The sequence below is a fragment of the Candida jiufengensis genome (genome assembly GCF_024610255.1).
Source record: "Candida jiufengensis strain CBS 10846 chromosome Unknown scaffold8, whole genome shotgun sequence".
NCBI classification, from domain to species: Eukaryota; Fungi; Ascomycota; class Pichiomycetes; order Serinales; family Debaryomycetaceae; genus Lodderomyces; species Lodderomyces jiufengensis.
Window position 1 is genome coordinate 414,839 of NW_026261555.1, and position 20,958 is coordinate 435,796.

Genomic DNA, 20,958 nt, shown 5'->3' on the forward strand with positions numbered 1-20,958 from the left:
TTCAATCATATACGTGTTTAGTCTGAAAACTGCATTAACAAAAGTATATAATATTAGTAACAAAGAAGAAGAAAGAAATGATTTGAAAAATATTAAAAATTATGATTATTTTTTTAATCTTATTTAAATACTTTAGAAAATAATATATAATGCTCTGTGTACATTGAAATTACTTAATACATTGTTTATTCTTTTGCTTCAATTGCTCGAGTAGCATACTTTGTAAACTTATCATTAGCCTGTAAAGATACTAGTCGATCTTTGAATATTATCTAAACATCATTGAGATTACGTCTTGTTGTTAGTACTCTATGTATATCTCGAAGTGTTACACAAAAGCCGTATGCTGAATGATTTGAAAAAAAACTATCAACAGGATTTGGATGAGTTAAATAATAAAGACTAGACTTATAATCATTGTATTAGTACACTACAGCAACATAACCAAATGTCTGATATAATCAAGCAATATGAACAAAAACTATCAGAGTTGACATTCAATAATGGACCAATTATAACAAATTTAACTCAAATAGCAAAACAACATCCAGAAGTAGCAGATCAAATAATGGATTTAATTACAGAAAGAATATTTAAAGTACTACCTGAACAAAAATTATATACATTATATGTATTGGATGATATATGTAAAACTGTGGGCAATCCATATAATATATTAATTGGGGATGAATTATATAATATTTTTATACATGTTTTCCAATTGAATAATGATTTTATAAGAAATAAATTGGTTAGAATTTATGATACTTGGAAGACATTTACTGTCAAAAATACAAATGAACGAGTATTTTCAGATGATCAGATTAGTAAAATAGGTACTTTTTTGAAAAAAGCAGGATATCCTAAACAAATAACTTCAGAACCATCAACACCACAACTAAAACAAACTGGACTACCAGCAAAACCAAATGTATCGTTACAACAATCATTAATCAATGATATTGATAACCTTATACCATTGTTTGAAAAACAACTCAGAACCGATATGATGAATGAAAAATTACAAGAAAGATTTAAAGCATTAAATAGTCTAAAAATAATGTTAACGAATCAAGAAATGAAATTAGCAGAATTAGAAGCAATAAAATCTCATATAGTTAATATACAAATACAATCAACACCAGAAACACCAGTAGCAGAAACACCCAAAACTTCAACAGCAACTCCACAACCTAAAATAAATCCAGCTTTTCAGATATTTAATGATTTAATATTGTCTGGGTTAGTCAAGAAAGAACAAGAACCAATACCTGGATCACAACCAACACATACACTAGTATTTCCCGAAATTAAATATTCATTAACTCAAAATCAAACAGAAACTTCATTAGAAGATTTATTGCTACAAAGTAGTTCAATCCCAAGATCAGAATATGATAAATTAAAATTTGTTGAATTAATGAAAGTCTCAAAAGAATCTTCAAATGATTTACAAGATTTTATAAATAATCATAAACCAACACCAACAATGACTGATTTATTATATGACGCAAAACCTTCAAAATGTTCAATATGTGGTAAAAGATTCACAACAGATGCTGAAGGTACAAACAATAAAAGATTACATTTAGATTGGCATTTTAGAATGAATAAAAAAATAGGTGTTAAGGGAGCAAATATTCAATCAAGAAATTGGTACTTGGATGATTACGAATGGGTTCACTTCAAAGAAGATAAATTATTAGATTCTGCTACTGATACCACTGAACAAGATCAAGATCAAACCATCACTGAAATTCAATACGTTGTTGTTCCACCAAATGATACAAATATGAATAATAGATGTTTGATATGTCGAGAACAAGTTAAAGCTAAATATAATGATGATATTGGAGAATGGGTTTGGTATGATTGTATGAAACAACCAGGTGAAAAAAACGCAAGAAGAATTGTTCATGTATCTTGTTTTAATGACAAGAAAAGATCAGCTGAATCAGATTTAAATAATCCAAAAATCAAAAGAGAAAAAAATTAATTGGTTTATAAAACTTATAGCTATTGTGTATTATTTATAAGGTAGAATATATAGTTATAACTTTTTCTTTTTATTTTCCGAATTTATTGACCTAAACATTTTAAAATATCATTCCAAACTTTACTTGGTTTTTGAGAAGCATCAACACCTTTCCAAATACCTGTTTTTTGATAATATTCAACAATTGGTTCAGTTTGTGAATGATAAGTAACTAATCTTTTTTTCAAAGCAGCTTCATTATCATCTGATCTTTGAATTAATGGTTCACCAGTAACATCATCAATCATTTCCTTTTTAGGTGGATTAAAAATTTTATGATATGATCTACCACTTGCTGGATGAACTAATCTACCAGTAATTCTAGCAACTAATAATTCATCATCAATTTTTAATTCAATTGCACTTTCTAAAGGAGTTTTTCTATCTTTTAACATAGAATCTAATTTTTCAGCTTGTGGAATAGTTCTTGGGAAACCATCTAATATAAAACCTTTTGAACATGATTTATTATTTTCTAATTCTGATTTAATCATATTTACCATAATTTCATCATTAACTAATCCACCTTGATCCATAATTTTTTTAGCTTCTAAACCTAATGGTGTACCTTGTTTAACTTGTGATCTTAACATATCACCAGTAGCTAAATGACATGCACAAAATTTATCTTTTAAATCTACTGATTGTGTTCCCTTACCGGAACCAGGTGCTCCAATAAGAACTAATCTTAATTGTTTTGCAAAAGGATTTTCTACTGGAATACCTACTTTTCTTTCCAATTGTTGAATTCTTTCATGTAATTTTGAAATTGTGTTTTTTAATTCATCAACTGACATTTTGGGCAAGTTTTGATTGATTGTTTGGTGATTTGTTGAATAATCGAAATTATAAGTTTGAAATTTTTCACTTTTCTTTTTGTTTTAAAATTTTTTTTTTTTTGAGTGACGTTTTTGTGTTATATAGTGGGGTGACAGTAATATAAAATTTTAATTGGTTCATGAAACAGTTCAAAGAAATATTATTTAGTAAAGTTAGAGAATTAAGCTAAAGATGTTGTTGGATGCTCGATAGAGATATAACCGCTTTGAAAGATTTAGGATCAAATTGCATTCTATTAAAAAAAAAACAAAGTTAGTTATCAGATATGTATGAGTTTTTAAAACAAAGTGATTGATTTACATAATAGAATAAAAATAAGAGAATTATATATTCAATAAAGAGGACTAAAACTTCAAAATGACCAATGATCAATTATCTACCAAAATAAGCTAAACTAGAATTTACCTTAAATTGTTACTCATTAATTATATACATTCCTAAAAATGTACAAATATTTGACCCAAAATACCCACCCAAACATTTGAAAATCAACAAATAATCAGTCAACCGATACCATTAACTCTATTATTTCTATAATAAAGTTTTCAAATTATTCAAATCAAATTATGATTCGATATGAACTTTGAAAAATTGTTATACAATTAATCATTTTAAATATAGTTAATAAGCAAATTTACTTAATAACCAAAAAACAGAAGTAGATTATAATTCATGAATAGAATTGATAAAATACCCTTACAAGACAATCTTGACACAAGAAAATCAAGTATATTAAATAATTCAAATGGATCCCAAATAAATCATTTGAAATGTCGCTAATTGCAAATTTGCAAACAGCCAACGTATAACCCTTGGAATATAATAATAAACTTGGGCAGTTTCATGTTTATTTTTAAACAATGAAATATATACTGGTAGTTGGTTATCCTGAATATTGTATCAAATCTCCTGCTTGAATGAGCGTTTTAAATCAAATATTTTATAATTGAAATTACCACCACCAAAATTTTGCAACCAGACATGTATAGCCCCCACAAGCCCATTCAAATGATAAGCTGAACTTCATAATCTATCACCAAGCTGGTTGATTTGTTCTAAACCAAGAAGATTGGGTTATTTGTCACCTTGAAAACTAGACTAGATCTAATCTAGCACAAAATGTTTTGACCTGTAAATTTGAATACCATCAAATAATAAAGACTGCTAAAAGTAGTTGATGATTGTAACATCAGTAGTTAATGTAGTTGCAACATATGAATTAGTAAAAAACATAAGCTCCACTTTGATTAAGAAAATCTAACAACAACACATTGTTATCAGACAATGAGGTCCAAACTTTTTAATAATCACTTGAATAAGCGTGTAAAAACAATATATCTAAATTGCAATTTCCATTTCTTTCAAAAACATATAATTTTTCACAAAATTAAAACAACTAAACCCAAGGGCCCATGCAAAATACAATCTAAATCATAAAAACACCATAATGAACCAGCATGCACACCAATTTGATATTAACCCAATACAAAATTGCATATACACCTACCCCAAGACATTATTTAAACCATCCGTAAAGTAATGTCAAGGAAACAGCAAATTAGTTTCCCATACTTTGGAACAAGTTATTAGCAAAAGTCCCAAATAACAATCAAACTTTTTTTGTCAGTTTGATTCTATAATCAAAATACTTTTAATTTTGAAAAAATCTGTTTGACTTATGTAACGAACACTTGAGTGAGCTTTTAAAGATGTCTATCTATTCAAACTTTGTTTTTGATAAAATTTGATATTGTTGTTGTTGTTAGTAAAAAAAAGGTATGAAATTAAAATTTTAAATAAGAATTTTTTGGATTATTTATACCTGTGTAAAATAGGACAAGTTTATTATTTTATTCTTAAACAATTTTTATCCCTAATTTTAATCTCCCATTTAGAGTTTTACTTATACTTTCTCAAAACAAAAACCAGATAGGTTAAGCTTAAAATAAACTTCAATTTGCATTAATACCCAATCACAAAGTTGAGATGATTTGACTTTAGCAAAATTTCTTAAATTATGCATCTTTTTGCAACAATTTAAATCAAAGTAACCTTAAATCTGCTACCAAATTTTTTGTAGCAGATCAATACATTCACAATACAATCATTACTTCTCAATCAATGTCTTGGAAATTAACATTACAAACTTCAGCAACAGTAATATCACTAATAATAATAGTAAATGAATTACATAAAGCTTACAAGCGACTATATGATACCACTTCATTAACTTCACTCCCACCAAAGTCAAGAGGTATTGAATCACGTATTGGAAATACTCCAATTATAGAAATTAAATCATTATCAGCTAAAACAGGATGTAAAATATATGCCAAACTAGAGTTATGTAATCCAGCAGGGAGTTCAAAAGATAGAGTAGCTCTAGCGATAATAAGAGCAGCTGAAGAATCAAATCAATTAATACCTCATCAAAATAATGTAATATTTGAAGGAACATCAGGTTCAACTGGAATAAGTTTTGCAGTATTAGCTAATGCTTTAGGTTATATTGCACATATATGTTTACCTGATGATACATCACCTGAGAAATTACAACTTTTAACAGCATTAGGAGCAGAAGTTGAAAAAGTTAAACCTGCAAGTATTGTTGATCCAAATCAATATGTTAATGCAGCAAGAAGAGGAGCAGATGAAATAAATAATGATTCAACAACTACCCAAAAAGCCATTTTCGCAAATCAATTTGAGAATGATTTTAATTGGAGAATTCATTATAAAACCACTGGACCAGAAATTTATAAACAATTAAATTCTAAAATTGATGTATTTATAAATGGATCAGGTACAGGTGGGACAATATCAGGAGTTGGGAAATATTTAAAAGAACGAAATCCAAAAACAAAAGTAATTCTAGCAGATCCACAAGGAAGTGGACTTGCAAATAGAATCAATTATGGAGTATTATATGATACTGTAGAAAAAGAAGGTACAAGAAGAAGACATCAAGTAGATACTTTAGTAGAAGGAATTGGATTAAATCGATTAACTTGGAATTTTAAACAAGGTGAATCATATATTGATGAAGCTATAAAAGTAAATGATGAACAAGCTTTAAAGATGGCTAAATATTTATGTATTAATGATGGATTATTTTGGGGTTCTTCTGCTGCTATTAATTGTGTTGCTGCTGTAAAAATTGCTTTGAAATATGGTTCAGGACAAAACATTGTTGTTATTGCTTGTGATTCTGGTGATCGTCATTTATCTAAATTTTGGAAAGAAGCCATGAAATTACCTAATGATATTAAATTAGAAGATATAATATAAAAATGAAACACTTACACATATTAGAACCTAAATAGACAATTTATAAACGAATGTATAATTCCAAGTATAATATATATTAATTAACGTTTTAAACAACTCTATAAATTTTGTTGTAACAATTCTTGTTTTTTCAATCTATATAATTTAACAGTAGATAAAGTAGAAGCAGCAATACCCATCCAAATTTGCCAAGTATCAAAAGGTAAAACAATACTGAAAACAGTATATGTGTTGAATCCCAAATCAGCTAAATTCTTATAAATATCTAACCATGCATTATTTTTTTTGAACTGTATGGAATTCAAATTTCGATGATCTTCTGAACTCATGTGTGATTGATCTTTTTCGAGATAATTTTGTTGTAGTTGATGATTATTCCCCAATATTTGTTTAGATAAGATACGTGCCCTATTTTTAACTTGAATTTGAATTTTTAAATCCATTTCTTGTTGTGTTAATTTATTTAAATCTTCATAAGCGTTATATAAAGCTAACCAAGTTTCACAATACCAACTATAGGATTCATGTCTAGTTACAATTTGTTTAAAAGTTGGGTTAGTGAAGAAATTCAACTTGTATAATAAAATAGATTCATCATTAATTCCATAATATAATGAAAATAATTGACCTAATGTTGAACGATTAAAAATATTTGGTTTATTTATTTCAAGATCATTATTTGATTTGTTTAAAGATATATTTTTGTGGAATTTAACGAAAAGATCTCTTATTCTAAATGGTGTTTTCCCAAATCTTAAAAATTGTCTATACATCGAAAGACCATTTATCATTCCTGCAATTCTTGATTTAAAAGTTGAACAAGATAATATAAGTATAATTTTAAAAAAATCAGCTGGATGTTTTATGAAATTTTTTATAAGTTCTAACTGCTTGGTTGAATCATTATATCTATCACTTATAATTTTTATATTTATTGTATCATCTGATAAATAAGTTTGTGATTTATTCGCATAATATACTAATAATCTTAATGTATATTGACCTACTTTTGCCATTTTATCTTTCCCCACTATATCATTTAACATTAACCAGAATATATCCCAATTATTTACATTTGATTTTTTTGTAGTTGTTGTTGTAGCTTTAGACGGTGATTGAGTATTTGTTGTTGTTGAAATTGATGATGATTGTGAATGATGTTCTGAGAAAGTTTCATTATTTCCAATTTTTTGATTTGAACTTGGAGTGATGTATGCGAAATTTTTTATATTTTTGGAAGGAGTTTCATATTTATTAGAATTATTCTGTATTTGAGTTGTTGTTACTGTTGCTGACATTTTAGGATCTTCAATTTTAAAATTTGTAGATTTAATTGGTGAAATAATAGGACTATTAGTGTCTTCTTCTACCCACTCAGAATTAAAAGATTGAGGAGGTTGAGAATATAATTTTGAAGATGGATAAAGGGGAGATCTTCTTACTCTTTGTTGATTTTGTTGATTTTGTTGATTTTGTTGCTGTTGTTGTTGTAGATTTTGTAAATATTGTTGATATTGTAATGAGTTTTGGGGTTGAGTATGTAGTATATCTGGTTGATTATATTGTTGTTGTTGTTGTTGTTGTTGTGATATATTTGAATTGAGATTATTATTCTTATTATAATATTGTGATTGAATAATCGGTATCTTGTCAATACTATTATGATTTAATGAATCAATATCATTCATTATAAAAAAAAAAATATTTGATAAATTTAAATTAATGGAATGTAAGGAATATTTATAAAAGCAAAAAATTAAATATAAAATAAATAAAGTGAATGATGATATACAACTAAAAACAAAATTCAATGATGTTTAATTTCTAATTATTAATTGTTTAATGGTTGTATTAATTACTTAGTATAAATTTTTTTTTTTGTTTTTTGATTCTGTAACTTATTAAAATATTTAAAATTGTTATTTTGTCTCAATAAATAAACAATTAGAATCTATTAATTATAATATTTTGTAACTCATTACATTTATAATTAAAGGTGCTTCTTAATCTATTTAGATTGATCTAATGTTAATAAGATTCTACAATTTACAAACAAATTTAAAGAAGGTAAGAGTAGCTTTTTAAATAGCTAAAACTCTTCTTCCCATGTGTGTTATATTTAATAACTCTTCTAATTAAAAAAATATTTAATAACAATCATTTGTTTTTTTTTTGTTGTGATTTTATATTACTATTAAAATTGCATCCGAAAAAGTGGGGATAAATGGAAGGTATAGACAATATATTCAGCAAGCTTTCTTTACTTTAGGTTCAACAACAACTCGTTTGATGATATATATATATAGAAGCAACCTATATATGCTTTGACCATACTGGTCTATTTGCTGCAAAATTTAATTGTAGTCGTTGTAAAGCTAGTCTTTTTTGCAACTATTCATTTTCACTGTAACATGAAATTTTCTGTATATTGTTATTACGTTACATTTTAAATTTGCTATTTTTGAAACAAATTATTAAAACCATTGCGTTTCGGAGTTTTTTTTTTTTAAAGAGAAGACTACTTAGTCCAAATAATTTAGTCAAAACAATACAGATACAATTTTATATATTCATTTACATAAAACTTAATAATCTATTTTAGTATTTAAGCAGTTGCTGGACCCATCATAAAAGCTCCAACAGAACCTAAATAACCTTCATGTCTTAGAAAATAACTTTCCATATCACCTTTTGACCAAAAATTAACAGCAAAACTTAAAGTATGTATAGTTTGCATATGACCTGATATATAACTACCACCAAAATAAATTCTTTTTAAATCAAATCTTAAAGCATGAAGGTAAGCAATTTGACCAATATTATTACTTATTGAAAATAAAAGACTTCTTGCAATATCTTCTTGTTTAAATTGTGATAATTTTTCAACTGGATTTAAAATAGGTGTAGTTTCTGATGCATTAGAATTATTATTATTGAATCTTAATTTTTTAAAAACTTTTGCAAAACTTGATGCTATATGGTTTGCTTTTAATCCAATTTTATTGTAATTAGTACCATATATATCACCAACTAATAAATCAATATTTTCATTATCTCCTCTCTGTGCCATTTCTAACATTTCATTATAATCTTTTGCATCAGTTAATAGTGAAAGTAAACCCCATAATGTCCCACCACCTAATGAAGACCCACCAATTCTTTCAAATCCTTCTGGACCAGGTTTTGTTACTTTGATTAGACTTACTCCACTGCCTATATTTACTAACAAATATGGATATATTTCATTTTCATTTTGTAGTGGTTGGAACTTTGTACATGATTCATTTAAATCATAAATAAAAATTTCTTGTGGGATTTTTGTAATTAACCAATCAAGACCTTTTATTAAACATTCCATTTCATCTTTTGCTAATATTTTCATTGGAAGATTTTTTTTACGAAATGTTTTTGTCATTAAATTATAAAATTTATGAGCTCCTCCTCCAGTTGCTAAAATATAAGTTATTGGAGGATTTTTATTTTCCTTTGATATTGATCTAGTTATTAATTGTATCATGAACTTCATTACTTCATTTTTAAAATTTTCGGTTTGAAAATCTTTAAAATGTAATTTCCCACCTCCTATTTGTTTGGTGTTTTTAGTTGATTTACTAAAATATACTAATTTTGTTAATGTACCTCCTATATCTACTGATATGTGAATTATTTCATCATTATGTTTAGGTAATGTTATATTATTCTTTGTGATTAATCCATTTGTATTTTGATTATCATTTTCTAGTATATCATCTTCTTCAATCTCATCTTCGAAATCTGAAGAAGTATTTGAAGATGGTGGTGTTGGAGTATTTGAATTTGAATTTGAAGAACTTAATTCTTCATCATTATTTGTTATTGAACTTCTTAATAAATCATCATTTGCAATATATGCTCCACTACAATCAATTTTAATAGTACCAGGATCAACTAAATCTAAATTCATATCTTCATGACTTACACTTAATCTATGTCGACGAGAATGATGTAGTAATAATGATGAAGTAGATGTAGAATTGGAAGTTATTGCTGATTGTGATGATTGGATTGACACTTGTTGTGTTGATGATGTTAATGGTGAAATGTTTTGGTAATTATTGTTATTATTATTACTAATATTTCCAAAATTTAATAATGATGAATCTTTTATTGGATTATATGAAGTTATTATATCATCATTTTTAGAAGATTGTGAACTTGATTCTTGTAATTTACTATTTATCTGATCAACAGATTCCATTTTTAATTAGTTATTGAATAATTGAATTGAAATATTGAAATATAAAATTGATATATAAATTAAATAAATGAATTATTGTAGTTAGATCTTAAATTTTATTGTAATTTTATGATATTGTTGCAAAAATTAATAATACTTTGAATAAATGAAAAAAAAAAATGCTAATAATAAATATGAATTGAATGCTATGAAAATGATATATATATAAATGATCTATTAAGTGAATGAATAAATAAGTTTTGAATAAATAAATAAATATGAAAAACAGTTAAATAAATATGAATGTTAAAATTAATCAGTTGGTTAAAGGATTGAAATGTTGGTTGTAAATAACTATAATTTTTCAATAATAAATTTAATTTATCAAAAGATAATTTTTTTTTTTTTTCTTTAATCGGTTGATTTATTTTTTTTGTTGAGAGACACCTTTATAATTATTAATAAAATGAATTAGTTGAATATGAATCCTATTTAAACACTTGAACTTAAAAGCAACTATGAAATATCTTAGACCCTTGAAAGTAATATTATTGGTTAAGTAGAAAATTTTTCTAAAATATGGATATATGAAATTAATTTATATAATATTTAATGTCATTTAAATTTACTTACATTTATAATATAATAAATTTATTGTCGTATAAAAATATTATTTTTGTTGGTTTCAAATTAAATCACCGCTTAGTTTTTATTTTAATAATATTTTGATAATAAGACCGCTGGAATTATAATGAATTGAAATATCAAGATTAAAAAATATAATATAATAACTACATCTTAAAGATAAGAGATATTTATCAAAAGAATTGTTGATTTTCGATAATCAATCGACTAGACTAATCTTTAAATGAATTTCATCATTTTACATCTTAATTAAAAAAATACAATACATTTCTTAGATTTTATTTGCTATAGTTTCAAGTAAGTGATATCAATTTACAATTGAACCGAATCTTATATAATTCAAAACCCTGAATTAAAATTCTTTGAATCAATTTTTGAGTGAATTCAATCTTCAATTCCAATGTTTAACTCTAATATTCAACAAATAGTAATGGCCAATGTATAATTTTCAAAATTACATTAATACGTTGGTTTAATCAATATATCATATAAAATATTTAAAATCTGTATTCCCCTAAATGAAGAAAAGAAAGAAAAAAAAACTCCGAAGAATTTGACAATATTAATTTATTTTACTTATCCCCACAAAATATATAATTGAAAGTTTTGTAATTAACCGCTCGTATTTAATGTATTAATCAAAATAAGTTTTCACTACTTCTTGATTGATTCTCAGGACAATTAATAGTAAAGATTTTTGTAGATTAAACTTCTACATCATTAAATTCTCCTTACTCCTGAATGAACTCATTTTAGTAAGAAAATTCGAAAGAAGAGTTTTAAAATCTCTCAAATCTTTATTCACATACAATATACAAGAATTTAGACCATAACGTCTTAAAAGAGTCAGAAACAACGCTTCCATTTGATTCATCTTTATTTGCTATTAAACCACTTTAAATCACTTTTAACTACTTAAATTCAATTGAACAATAAAGGATAGTTGATAATCATTATTGTTTAAAATGATATGACTTTAAAGAAATTTAATTAAATACTCCATACTAATAGTTTAATGTGACAATTCGAGGATCAAAATCCAGAATGAAATGACATTAAATTTAACAACTTTTAAAATTTGTTATTTACATAGCTATTCAACCATGCATCCCAATTACCAATGATTCAAATAATAAAACATTAAAGTAAATATGAAAGGAAATGAAGTTTCAAAATTTTGATTCTTTGAGTACAATTGGCGTAACACTACTTGAGAAAGTCACGTGTTGGATCTAAACTTGTATGGAAACTGTCAACCTACGGGAGGTTTTTGATAATTTTTGGCTCGAACAGAACAATAAATCATAATTCCGGATTGTGAACATGTACTATCCAAGTGTTTAAAGTTTGAAAGGCATCTTCTTATTTGAACTGTTAGGGCTACTTCATTTTTCAACTTAATATTCAAATTATAATTAGAGATTAAAAATGTTACAAATACAGTTAATAATTATACAAATACAAATTTTACATTAATACATATAAAAACCCTCTGTTTTTGCAGCAAATCAACGAAAAAAAACGTACGATGGCTATCAAAAAGGAAATGCAAAACTTTTACCTGCATCAAGAATCATGAATTTGACGATCCTTCTCTGAGCGAGGCATAATGGAACTGAGTAATGTAAACATGTTATTAATCTCGGTTTAAACAATTGAATTGAGTAAAAGTTTGTCAACAATCGTTATTGAACTTAACTTTATTTCAACAAGATTTGATTAAACACCCTTCTTAATAACCTTGTCAACATTATTTCATATAGCAATGGCCCTCTTTCAACTAATATTAGATCATTTTGCTAAATTTACGATGTAGAATTAAAACCTTCATATTATCCAACAACACCCATATCGAATCGAGCAATCAAAGACATTCAAACAAATTTACTGGAATTACGATAGTAAAGCGATTTCTTTAAACGTAGACTTGACAAAACCAATGACAAACATTGATTATCACCACTGGAACACCATATGGATCTCAGATATATGGTGATCAATTATTACTGTTAAACTCAAAAAATGAATTACAACTCCAAAATTGCCAACAATCTATATTGAAAAATTCTTTTTTTCAACAGGACTTAATTAAGCACTTTTATAATAAAATTAGTCACTTCGAGCACGATGCTGCGACTAGATTGCAAAAACTAATATTTCCCAATTCACTTCCAAACAACTTACTGATAACATGTTTGAATTTTAGTTCTTTCGTTGATTATTCACAAGACAGACATGCTTCTTACATAATGATATCCACCAAAAAATTCCCATCATGACTTACCTTGAAAGTAAGTGTTCTCTCATATAACTTACTGTTAATTAGAAGATTCTTTCATTAATATTATCTCTTCCAAAAAATGAGCCAATAGTAAGAGACATTAACACTCCAATAATATACAAACCATCTCTCATACTCATTAATCAGTAGAATCAAGTTTAGGAAAAAGCCCGGATTTAAAATACCCAAGTAATTGGATCAAACCATAAAACAATCCCCATTAACAACTTCAAACTAAGATTTTCAATTTCTGTAATAACAAAAAAATTGAAAAAACACATCAATTGTGATTCAGCTGATTTAATTTTGAGTTTTAAAATTCTCCAATTATCATCATCTCATCTTCCGTAGACTGGATAGACGTTTAGGTACATAAGATATATTCAACAGGCTAATTTATTTTGAGTATTACCACTTATTTGATACATTGAACTTTAAAATCATAAATTAGGTTTTTATTTTTTTTTGCTATATGTATTTCAATTTCTTTAAAATAATTAAAAGCGTCACCAAAAATAGCACGTGATGGAAATTTCTTCGTATACTGTTTGACTTATGTATTTCATTAATTATTAACTAACAATCGATCGTTATAATGAAAAGGAGTTTCCATAGATTACAAGTTATTTTCCCTGTTTTTTACTTAATTAGATCTTAGTCTTGAGAATCTTTATAGTATTAATTTTAAATCTTATACAAACTACCATCATCAAGTCTCTAGTCAATTATAAAATTTCCATTCCCCATACCTGATAGATCAAAAATAGTTGCATTTATTACCAAAACCCCGTTAAAATCATCTTTATCTTTTCTTCTCTCTTCTTCTTTAAAATTTTCTTCAAATTGATTCTCTTACATCTTCCTGATCTACAACATCCATAATCTCTTAATCTTTATTCAGTGTTTTAACATTCATCTAATTTTGATCCATAATCTAGTGACAAATGATTGTTCAATCTTTCTTTATTTTCTTCATTGGTTTGCAGTAAAATTAAATTAAATTTACTGGGTGTGTACTTTTTTTGGAAACCGATTAGACTTTGGTTCGAAACTTCTTAAATTTGAAACTGACGTAATAATATTGCAAAAACACTCAAGGTAGAAGATTCTTGTTGAACTGGTAACTAAGTAAGAATAGCCCAGAAACTTTGGAGGTAAGAAATACTTATAGAATGAGTATTTAACTGAATTACATTTGTTTTACTACCTATAATTTTTACTTTGTTACTGTTTCAAATTTGCAACCATAAAAAACGTACAAATTTAAATACAACAAAAAGATTTTCAGTAAAAGAAATCCGAGTAGAAACTCTGCAAGGAATGATTAAAATTTTAATGTGAATCAATGAAATGATAACAAATAGAGATGAAAATATCTACAAATTTTGTAAAATTTTACACATACAAATACAACTTTTACATTGGTGACTTAATTAGATCCAGAATGCTCCGGACACGACTCCTTCTAAATAATTTTAGACACATTCAAGGTAAAGGAGATAATGGACTGGAAATCATTTGCAGAATTAATAAACTTTCAAAGACAAACTTATGACTCATGTTTAAATTACCAAACCAACTAAGATCAATGGTTGAGCCTTATGGGCGAATTTTTCTACAAATCTCCAACAATAAGACTCAAAACCAATAAACAGTTTTATTATGATTGTCATATTTGTGTTGGGCAATGGCCACTTTTTAACTACAGCAATTTTACGTCTGAGTTAGAAAAATCATTCCCAACGTCAACATGTTATTGATCCCAACTACTAGCTGAGAAAAGTTTGTCAATCATCATTATTGAACTTTCATTTGTTTCAACAAGATTCGATTAAACACCCTTATCAATAAGCCAATTATAATTTTTACTGTAGTTAGTTGGATTTCAATAACGAAAATCGTTCACCCTCATATTTCGAGTTATCAAAATATTTGAAACATTTGGTATATCAATAGGCAATATCAAAAATCATTTGAATAATCAAAAACAACTTTGCTTCTTCGCATAACAAATACGGATTCACGTAACATTTTTCAAAATCTCAAAATAAATTGGATAAATGTTGCCCATAGATTCTCAACCATTATTATTGATTTCAAATTCAATTTGATTAAAAGTTGCCAATAATCTATATTGAAAAGTTTCTCTTTTCAGTAAGACTTAAGTCAGCAATTTTTCAAATAATAATAGTATCATCTTGGACCCAGGGAAATCAATATCACCAAACCAGTTAGACAAAAATAAAAAAAGAACTTGATTAAATAAAATACTTCCTAGTGCTTTGTGATTTAGACTTAAATATATAAATTTACTTCACAACATTAATAACAAAAAGAACAAAATCAACCTTGCAAATAACAATGCACTGATTGCCAAAATCTTAATAAAAAAATAAACCCCAATAATGATGTATAAATTAATTAATTACATTTATCTTGTAAAATGGGATACCAGACACAAGATGGTTAAATTACATTTTCTTGGCTGACGCTGAATTGTAATTCATGCTTTCAATATTTAGAAGAAGGTAATAATATCAATGTCAATATGGACTTCAATTATTTATATAACGAGCAAGTTTAAAGACACATAAAACGAAGCATCATCAGTCAGAAAAAATCAAATTTAGGAAAAAGTCTAGATTTTGAAAAACCCAAGTAGTTGGATTAAAACCTTAAAACAATCCTCCATTAACAACTCCAATCAATCTTTTCAAAGCCTTGCAAATTTTTGTTCAAAACTTGAAAAAAATAAATATATGTATTGACTTGTTCGTGATTCAACTGATCTGATCTTTAGCAACTTTTTTCACTCATGTATATTTAAAAACTAAAGGATCATGGGACACATTAGAACCATTAACAGTTCGTAAAACTTTTGAAGCTGAATTTGCTGTCATTGATCCACACCATTATGATGAAAAAAAAAAATTAACATAAAACATTGGATTTCTTGAACAAATTAGAAATATTCAAATATTTCCAATTGAGAAATTTGAGAAAAAGCTAAAAACATTTGAAGCTACCAACAGCTACTCACGTGATTTAGAAAGCATTATCATTTACTTGTGTTTGTTATACTTAAATATCAACTATTTAAGTTAATAGAGTAATAATATATTACTCGATCTACTTTCCTGCTATTATAATTTGATTACTAAGTTAAGCTATATACCCTCAAAGCTTTTGCACACAATTTAAAATTTAGATAATCGACAATGATAAACTCTGGAATCAACAAAATCAAATTCCTTTTCCATACTTGATCCAAGATCTGACGCAACTGGCATTTCAGTAGTTAAAACTCCATTGAAGTTTTTTATTTTTATTTTCTTCTTTTTCTTCATGATCAACTTCCATTTGATCTTCAATTTCTTCATCATCATCAACATTCATCTTGTCGTCATCTCTATTTTCAGTATCATAACTCTTACCCGGCTTTAATCCGTAATTTATTATCAAGTCATTATTCATTATTTCTTTATTTTCTTCATTGGCCTTTGCAGTTGTGCTAATTCGTAATTTTTGAATGTGTGATTACGGGAAATTGATTAAACTTTGATTTCGATATTCTTTAGCTTGTAACTGACAAAATAATATTGCGAAAAAATTCAATATAAAAGAGTTGTCTTGGAATGTCAACTGAATAGGAAAAGTCAAAAACTCCTAAAAATAAAAGATAAAGTTCAAGTAAGATACATTAGCTTCATGTATTTTTGAAAACTTAATTATAAATTTTGTTGTACCTGTTTTGAATTTGCAACCATAAAACAGCAAATAAATTTGGTCACAACAAAAAAAGTTTATTGAAAAAAGTGAAGTAAGAATTCTGCAAGGAATGGTTGAAACTTTAATGTGAATCAACGAAATGATAACAAATAGAGATAAAAAAAACCTACAAATTTCGTAAAATCTTAAACATACAAATACATCTTTTACATTGGTTTATTTTAATTTTTTAAAAGCATCTTCTTTAACGTAGATGAAGCGCTAAACAACTCTGATGTAATATACAATGGGGGATATCACTTGAAACATTTCTTTATAGAATTGGTAAAGGAAACCGAAAACAATGTAGGAAACACTGAAATTTCCTATTTTCGTTTGGCTATGGCCACTTTTTGACCGCAATAGTTTAAAACCTAAACTAAAAAAATCATTATCAAATTCAACGTGTTATTAACCTCAACAATTAGCTGAGTAAAGTTTGTCAATAATCATTATTGAACTTTTATTTGTTTCAACAAGATTCAATTAAACACCCTTATTGATAAGCCAAATATAATTTTTACTGTAATTAGTTAAATTCCAATAACGAAAATCGTTCTTCCCTCTATATTGAGTTATCAAAATATTTAAAACATGCTGGTATAATAATGGGCAAAATCAAAAATCATTTGAATAAACAAAACAACTTTTTCGAATAACAAATACGGATTTACATAACATTTTTCAAAGTCTCAAGATAATTTTGATGAATGTTGTCCATTGATAATCAATTATTATTATTGGTTTCAAAATTATTTGAATTAAAAATTGCCAATAATCTATATTGAAAACTTTCTCTATTCAATAAGACTCAATTGAGCATTTTTTCAAATAATAACAGTATCCTGGAGCAAATAAAGTAAATTTTACAAAAATTGAACCAGATGAATTTTCAAAAATTATTTAACTAAAATACCCCTTGTATTTTGTTACAAAATTTAATATTAATACCACGATTATTTGATAATGGCTTTAAAGTTATTTAAGTGATATTGAGCTAATTAAAGATAATGCAAGATGGCTAATCTCGATAAACCCAAAAAATTCTATATTGGTGACGTATAAATCAAAGCTTTATCAGTCAGAAAAATCAGGTTTAGGAAAAAGTCTAGATTTTAAAAAACCCAAGTAGTTGGATCAAAACCTTGAAACAATCCCCTATTAACAACTCCAATCAATCTTTTCAAAATCTTGTAAATGTTTGATCAAAACTTGAAAAGAATAAATATATGTATTGACTTGGTTGCGATCCAACTGATCTGATCTTTAGTAACTTTTTTCACTCATTTATATTTAAAAACTGAAATGATCATGGCGACACATTAGGTCCATTCACAGGTCGAGGACGAAAATATTATCACATCACAATCATAGATCAATACACTGGATATACTGAATTAATAGTAACATTTAACAAAACCATAAGATTAATTGAGCGAAGTAGAAATATTAAAAAAATTTTAACTGAGAATTCTGAGAATGAGTTAAAAAATTTCAGAGCTACAAATAGCTACTCACGTGATTCAGAGAACATTATTATTTACTTGTGCTTGTTATACTTAAATATCAACTATTTAAGTTAAGAGATTAATAATATCTTACTCAATCTACGTTCATGGATTTATTAATTAATTATTAAGTTGAGCTATACATCCACTAAGCTTTCACAAAACATTTCAAATTTTAGATAATCGACTATGATCAACTCTGGAATCAACAAAATTAAATTCATTCCCCATAATTGATCCAAGATTTGAGGCAACTGAAACATTAGGAGTTAAAGCTCTGATCAAATAATCTTTATCTTTATTTTCCTCATTTTCTTCATGATCAACTTCCATTTGATCTTCAATTTCTTCATCATCATCAATATCCATCTTATCATCATCTGATTCTTCAGTATCATAACTTTCATCTGATTCTGATCCATAATCTATTATTAAATCATTATCAACTTTATTCTCTTTATTAATATTGGGATTATTAGTTGTGGTGGATTGTAGTTTTTGTATAAGTGAATTTTGGAAATTTAAATGTGACGTATTTTTTGGAGTTGATGGTAATAACGGTGATGGAAATGGGGTTGGTGTATGATTCATTGGATTTATTTCATAATTTGTTGTTTTGAAATTTGTTGGGTTTGCAATAAGAACATTTTTAGTTGAATGCTCTGCCAAGTTTATATTGTAATTAGGTTGAAAATTTCCTAAATTTGAAACAGACATATCAAAATGAGCAAATTAGTTGAAAGTAATAAAGAATCTGTTGAAAGTACAAACTAATTTATAAAAAAAAAAAATCTTTAAAGTATTTGAAATTAATGAACTTTCAGGGATGAAAATTTTAAATTTGTTTCATGTGTTTCAAAATATAAAATTAATTTTTCCAATTTTGTACGTGTTTTAGATTTGCAACCATTGAAAAAACATACACATTTTCATTACCTATAAATTTATATACAACAAAAAATATTTATCAGAAAAAAGTAGAGTAAAATGTCTACAAATTATGATTCTATAAAAGTTAAAACATTTTATTGAGAATTGAAACTAAAAAGATTGTAAAAAAATATGTATGTATAAACTAATCATAACATTAATTAACTGAATTGAATACTAAAAATACCTTTTAAATTTGTAAAACCACTTAAGAACTGAAATTAACTATGAGTTGTTAACTATATAAACCAATCTACTTCCTTTTTACCAATAACATTTAAGATGTTATTAGCTAAATTAAATTCTAAATCATCTTCTGAAGCTTCTAGTTGTTTTGGGGTATAAATTTCTCCATTTTGATGAGTATTTACTGAATTTATTGAATTGATTGAACTCTTTTTTGAATGTAAACTAGATGAATTTGTCCGTATTTTATTGCAATGACTATAATAATGATTAAATTCTTCAATACTTGGTAACGGGGGTATTATACTTTCTTCTTTAAAATTTGATTGTAGTTCATCATTCATTGTAATATCTGTATTTAAAATTTGTGAACTCGTTGTTGATGTTGATGTTGAATTTGAAGATGAATAATTTTCATAATCTATTTGAAATTTAGTGAAATCATCTATTTGTTGTTGTTGTTGTTGAGCTATATGTTTTTTGGAACTTTTCAATGGTAAAGACAATGATCTTGTTCTATGCATTGAATGGAAAGGTGGTGATGATGAATTAGAGTTGATTGAATTGATTGAATTTATTGTAGATAATGAAGGACTTATTATCATTTGATGACTTGTTATTGATTCAAAAGATGAATTTTGAGTAAATAGTGGTGATGAATTTGTTGAATTTGATCTTTTTGTGTTACTTGTATTACTATTTGAATTGGTATGTAAATTTATTGATAGTGAAGATGAGGAAGTTTTTAATTCATTTTTAATTGACTTTATTTTAGTTTTTAATTTAGAACTCATTTTGTAATATCAATGGATTGTAGAATATTTAATAGTTATAAAGTTGTATTGTAATAAATTTATCTGGTCCAAATATACTTTGTATATATATAATAAATAAAATTTGTAGTGATTTATACTGAAAAATAACAATTGAAACAACAAAAGTACAATTAATAAGTTAAAATTTGAAAATAAAATGAATTAATAAAATAATAAACAATTGAATTGAAAATGATATATATAACTTGTAAAAATTAATTGAGTTTAAAAAAAATTATTTGGGTAAAACTATCTTTATATTAATTAATTGACTAAACTTATAATGTATGTCCCATTTGTTGATAGTTAAGAGTAAAATTAAAAAAAAAAATGAAAAAAATAAAATAATTTTTCAAAATTTAAATCTTATGGTTTTGTGTTTTTTTTATTTTTATTTTCATTATGCATATTTACTTAATTTGGTTACTTATTATTTTTTTATTATT

General features: G+C 26.0%; 8 protein-coding genes across 8 annotated transcripts; 2 read left to right on the top strand and 6 right to left on the bottom strand. All coding sequences in view use genetic code 12, as the record gives it.

Moving 5' to 3' along the window:
• Positions 1-448: 448 nt before the first annotated feature.
• Positions 449-1,996, top strand: KGF54_000485 (CTD-interacting domain-containing protein; the record flags this gene model as incomplete). The annotated part of the gene is made up of 1 exon (XM_051765592.1): positions 449-1,996. One exon carries the CDS (start codon positions 449-451, stop codon positions 1,994-1,996), a length of 1,548 nt encoding a protein of 515 aa, XP_051622475.1.
• An 83-nt stretch (positions 1,997-2,079) lies between these two features.
• On the bottom strand, positions 2,080-2,832 carry ADK1 (adenylate kinase; the record flags this gene model as incomplete). Its single annotated transcript, XM_051765603.1, has 1 exon — positions 2,080-2,832. The coding sequence occupies one exon, from the start codon at positions 2,830-2,832 to the stop codon at positions 2,080-2,082; it is 753 nt and encodes a 250-aa protein (XP_051622476.1).
• Positions 2,833-4,996: 2,164 nt separating this feature from the next.
• On the top strand, positions 4,997-6,163 carry KGF54_000487 (putative cysteine synthase; the record flags this gene model as incomplete). The annotated part of the gene is made up of 1 exon (XM_051765614.1): positions 4,997-6,163. One exon carries the CDS (start codon positions 4,997-4,999, stop codon positions 6,161-6,163), a length of 1,167 nt encoding a protein of 388 aa, XP_051622477.1.
• Positions 6,164-6,261: 98 nt separating this feature from the next.
• Positions 6,262-7,851, bottom strand: KGF54_000488 (uncharacterized protein; the record flags this gene model as incomplete). Its single annotated transcript, XM_051765625.1, has 1 exon — positions 6,262-7,851. One exon carries the CDS (start codon positions 7,849-7,851, stop codon positions 6,262-6,264), a length of 1,590 nt encoding a protein of 529 aa, XP_051622478.1.
• Positions 7,852-8,768: 917 nt separating this feature from the next.
• On the bottom strand, positions 8,769-10,400 carry KGF54_000489 (pantothenate kinase; the record flags this gene model as incomplete). The annotated part of the gene is made up of 1 exon (XM_051765636.1): positions 8,769-10,400. The coding sequence occupies one exon, from the start codon at positions 10,398-10,400 to the stop codon at positions 8,769-8,771; it is 1,632 nt and encodes a 543-aa protein (XP_051622479.1).
• A 6,196-nt stretch (positions 10,401-16,596) lies between these two features.
• On the bottom strand, positions 16,597-17,015 carry KGF54_000490 (uncharacterized protein; the record flags this gene model as incomplete). The annotated part of the gene is made up of 2 exons (XM_051765648.1): positions 16,597-16,816; positions 17,005-17,015. The coding sequence occupies 2 exons, from the start codon at positions 17,013-17,015 to the stop codon at positions 16,597-16,599; spliced, it is 231 nt and encodes a 76-aa protein (XP_051622480.1).
• A 1,734-nt stretch (positions 17,016-18,749) lies between these two features.
• KGF54_000491 (uncharacterized protein) lies at positions 18,750-19,298 on the bottom strand (the record flags this gene model as incomplete). Its single annotated transcript, XM_051765659.1, has 1 exon — positions 18,750-19,298. The coding sequence occupies one exon, from the start codon at positions 19,296-19,298 to the stop codon at positions 18,750-18,752; it is 549 nt and encodes a 182-aa protein (XP_051622481.1).
• A 452-nt stretch (positions 19,299-19,750) lies between these two features.
• On the bottom strand, positions 19,751-20,491 carry KGF54_000492 (uncharacterized protein; the record flags this gene model as incomplete). The annotated part of the gene is made up of 1 exon (XM_051765670.1): positions 19,751-20,491. One exon carries the CDS (start codon positions 20,489-20,491, stop codon positions 19,751-19,753), a length of 741 nt encoding a protein of 246 aa, XP_051622482.1.
• Positions 20,492-20,958: the final 467 nt, after the last annotated feature.